Source organism: Brettanomyces nanus, chromosome 1, assembly GCF_011074865.1.
Source record: "Brettanomyces nanus chromosome 1, complete sequence".
NCBI lineage: Eukaryota > Fungi > Ascomycota > Pichiomycetes > Pichiales > Pichiaceae > Brettanomyces > Brettanomyces nanus.
Genome location: NC_052374.1, coordinates 4,197,501 through 4,199,311, shown reverse-complemented (window position 1 = coordinate 4,199,311; position 1,811 = coordinate 4,197,501). Strand labels below are relative to the sequence as shown.

Sequence of the window (1,811 nt, the reverse complement as noted above, 5' to 3'; positions counted from 1 at the left end):
TCAAATATATCTTAGTATTATTTAATATCGAGCCTCGATAACTCTTGACTTTGCAAAGAGAAAGTTAAGAATAAAGACACTGAGGTAAGATGCTCTAGGTAGGATAGAACTAATAGCTTACGAGAGGATCTGCACATTAATGTACCTATCTTTAAGTTCCAGTTAGAAAATCGGATCTCGGCAAATCTTGTGCTACCGAGAATAAAAATAGAATCGCCTTGAACAACGTCCTTACACCAGATTGAGTTTTAGGAATCGCTCTAAGAATTCTAGGAGACGTCCCTCAATATCCCATGAAAAATCAAAATCCAGGAATCGCTTTTAGCAACTTCCTTACACCAAATCGAATTCCAGAGAATGCTCTTGGCAACGTCCTTACACCAGATCACAATTCAAATCGCTCTATCCAAAAATCGTTCAACAACGTCCTTACACCAAATTCAGAGGTCGTTCTCGCCAACGTCCTTACACCCCCCAATTCAGGAATAGTTTATCACTTCCTTACACCACAACAACATCAAATACGAGTAATATTGACGATTACTTCTACTGGATGAACAGGCCAACATTTACGAGCACGTATTTATAGCTTTCATTTCTATTATTCAATAAAGTAAGGATACAAAAGGCGGACGGGGACACACCAAACAAGCTATGCCTGACTGACCTCTTTCCCCACTGATGACATAATTAATTTATCATCTTCATCAAACTTAGCCCTCTTGAATTTCAAAGCACCCACTTTGTTCACGAACAACTGCTCAATCTCGTTAGCAGTTCTTCCTCTAGTTTCTGGTAAGAAGAAGAGCATCACAACGAACAAAACCACACCGGTACCTGTCCAAACAAACATGATCCTAGCCCCCATGTTAACTTCATCGGGATTGAACAAATATGGGATGAGATAACCAAGACCAAAACTACAGAGACTGTTGACATTAGAAGTAATTGCCACCGATTTGGCACGCATTCTTCCCTGTGGAAGCTCCGTGATCAAAGCATATGTCAATGGACCAACAGTGGCTTCGTAGATAAAAGCCCATAGAAAGACAAACACAACGGTGGTATAGGCAGCAGCTTGCGAGCTTCCATATGACACGCATGCAATGAGTAAATTCATGATCGTACAAAGGGCAACACCACCAATGTAGAGGACTCTTCTATCAACTCTTTCAATGACAAAGTAAGAAACAAGGTTACCACCGACGCAAAGAGTGAACATACCAACCGTCTTCTCAATGCTGCTTGAAACTCCAGCAAGTTCAAAGAAATATGAAATGTAGGTTAAAACGAAACTGACACCAACCCAAAGCTGTCCCGTAAGAGCAAAGATAGATAGTACAACCCTCTTTAGGTTTGTAGCCTTGAAGAGTTCGGCATACGAAACTTCTTTCTCACTTTCAGCATTCATTTTTTCTTCTTCAACTTCCTTAATGAGAATCTCGTAATGTGAGTCAATGTCGTATTCAGTATTATTCTTGTTGTGATAGAGCTTCTTAATGGCGGCTTTTGCCTCTTCCAACTTACCGCGGTGAATCAAATATGATGGGGATTCCGGCATAAACCAGAACAAAAGGAGATATCCTCCAACTAACAAATATTGAATTCCAAAGGCAATTTTGTAGCCTGTTGAATCGTCAATGCCCGTATAATTCTTCGAACAGCCGAAATAAATTAGCGATCCAATCCACTGACCAAAGCAAATGGAGAAGTTGATTCCCATGGAACCAATACCTCTCAAGGTTGGCGACATCAATTCGGACAAGTAAACTGGACAAGTTGAAACAAGAATACCGATACCAATTCCGATA

The 1,811-nt window shown here is 40.4% G+C and overlaps 1 protein-coding gene across 1 annotated transcript in view, besides 1 other annotated feature; it reads right to left on the bottom strand.

Moving 5' to 3' along the window:
• Window positions 1–1,811: part of a sequence feature (contains ribosomal RNAs) that runs on past both edges of the window.
• Window positions 653–1,811, bottom strand: part of FOA43_001958 (uncharacterized protein) — a gene marked incomplete at both ends in the record, with an annotated part of 1,654 nt that continues 495 nt past the window's right edge. The window contains one exon of the mRNA XM_038922263.1: window positions 653–1,811. This exon is cut by the window's right edge and continues 416 nt beyond it. Within this exon, the coding sequence (XP_038778191.1) occupies window positions 653–1,811 (1,159 nt within the window).